The sequence below is a fragment of the Crocuta crocuta genome, unplaced genomic scaffold (assembly GCF_008692635.1).
Source record: "Crocuta crocuta isolate KB4526 unplaced genomic scaffold, BGI_CrCroc_1.0 scaffold59, whole genome shotgun sequence".
Classification (NCBI taxonomy): Eukaryota; Metazoa; Chordata; class Mammalia; order Carnivora; family Hyaenidae; genus Crocuta; species Crocuta crocuta.
In genome coordinates, this window is record NW_027551578.1 from 2,278,014 (window position 1) to 2,279,189 (window position 1,176).

General features: G+C 71.3%; 1 protein-coding gene across 1 annotated transcript in view; it reads left to right on the top strand.

The window, feature by feature from the left end:
* The first annotated feature begins 590 nt into the window (after positions 1-590).
* TRIM67 (tripartite motif containing 67) overlaps positions 591-1,176 on the top strand; it is a 48,935-nt gene continuing 48,349 nt past the window's right edge. Inside the window, 2 exon segments of the mRNA XM_077751660.1 lie at positions 591-1,096; positions 1,098-1,163. Coding sequence (XP_077607786.1) covers positions 591-1,096; positions 1,098-1,163 — 572 coding nt within the window.

A 1,176-nucleotide genomic window follows, 5' to 3' on the forward strand; every position in this document is an offset into this window, starting at 1 on the left:
AGCCGGGGCTGCGCTTCGGGCTCTGGGCGCTGTCCGTCGCCTCGTGGTGCTGAACCCAGCCGCTCGGCCAAGCGGCCTGCTCACCCGCCTTCTCACCCGCTGATCGCTCCGGCTGGGGCAGGACACGGGCCAACCGGAGCCCCCTGAGCAGCTGCCCGCTGGAGCCGAAAGGTTGAAACAGGACAGCTAGGAAACGACAGCCTGGCCGCTGGTCCTGATGTGCGTACGAGACGCGCCCCGCAGCCGGCGGCGGCGCTAGTGCTGATTCATCACCTAGAGCGCCTCACAGGCCATCGAGAGGGCAGCCGACTGACTCCGGACTCTGGCCGCAGGTTGAAGCCGCTGGCGCAGGAGGCTCACGGGCAAGAGGTGAGGACCCCTTCCCTTCTCTTGCCCCCAGTCGTCCTAGGGCGGTGTCCCCGGGACGGAGAGAGGGGCGTGCCCCCAGGCTGGGAAGTGGTCATGCCTGTGTAATGCCCTCGCCTGCAGCCTCTCCGGTGCTAACCACGCTTGGTCCCCTCCTCCGCCTGTCTCTGGAGCTCGGGCCGTTCCACCTCTCACCCTGAGCAGCTCGGTCTGCCCGCGCCGCGATGGAGGAGGAGCTGAAGTGCCCAGTGTGCGGCTCCCTGTTTCGGGAGCCCATCATCTTGCCCTGTTCCCACAACGTCTGCCTTCCTTGCGCTCGTACCATCGCCGTGCAGACCCCGNAGACAGACAGCGGTTATGGTTCCTACACTCCGAGCCTCAAGTCCCCCAACGGGGTTCGCGTGCTACCCATGGTGCCCGCGCCGCCGGGCTCCTCGGCGGCCGCCGCGCGGGGCGCCGCCTGCTCTTCGCTGTCTTCGTCCTCCTCAAGCTCCATCACGTGCCCGCAGTGCCACCGCAGCGCTTCCCTGGACCACCGAGGCCTGCGCGGCTTCCAGCGCAACCGGCTGCTGGAGGCCATCGTGCAGCGCTACCAGCAGGGCCGCGGGGCCGGGCAGGGGGCGTCGGCGGCCGCTGCGGTNACCCTTCGCTAAGCATCGCCTGGTGCAGCCGCCGCCGCCGCCGCCACCCGCGCCCGCGGAGGCAGCCTCCGCATCCCCAGGCGCGGCCCAGGGCGCCCCCAGCGGAGGTGGCGGCTGCAAGAGTCCGGGGGGCGCGGGGGCTGGAGCGGCGGGGGGGGGGGCGGGCCCG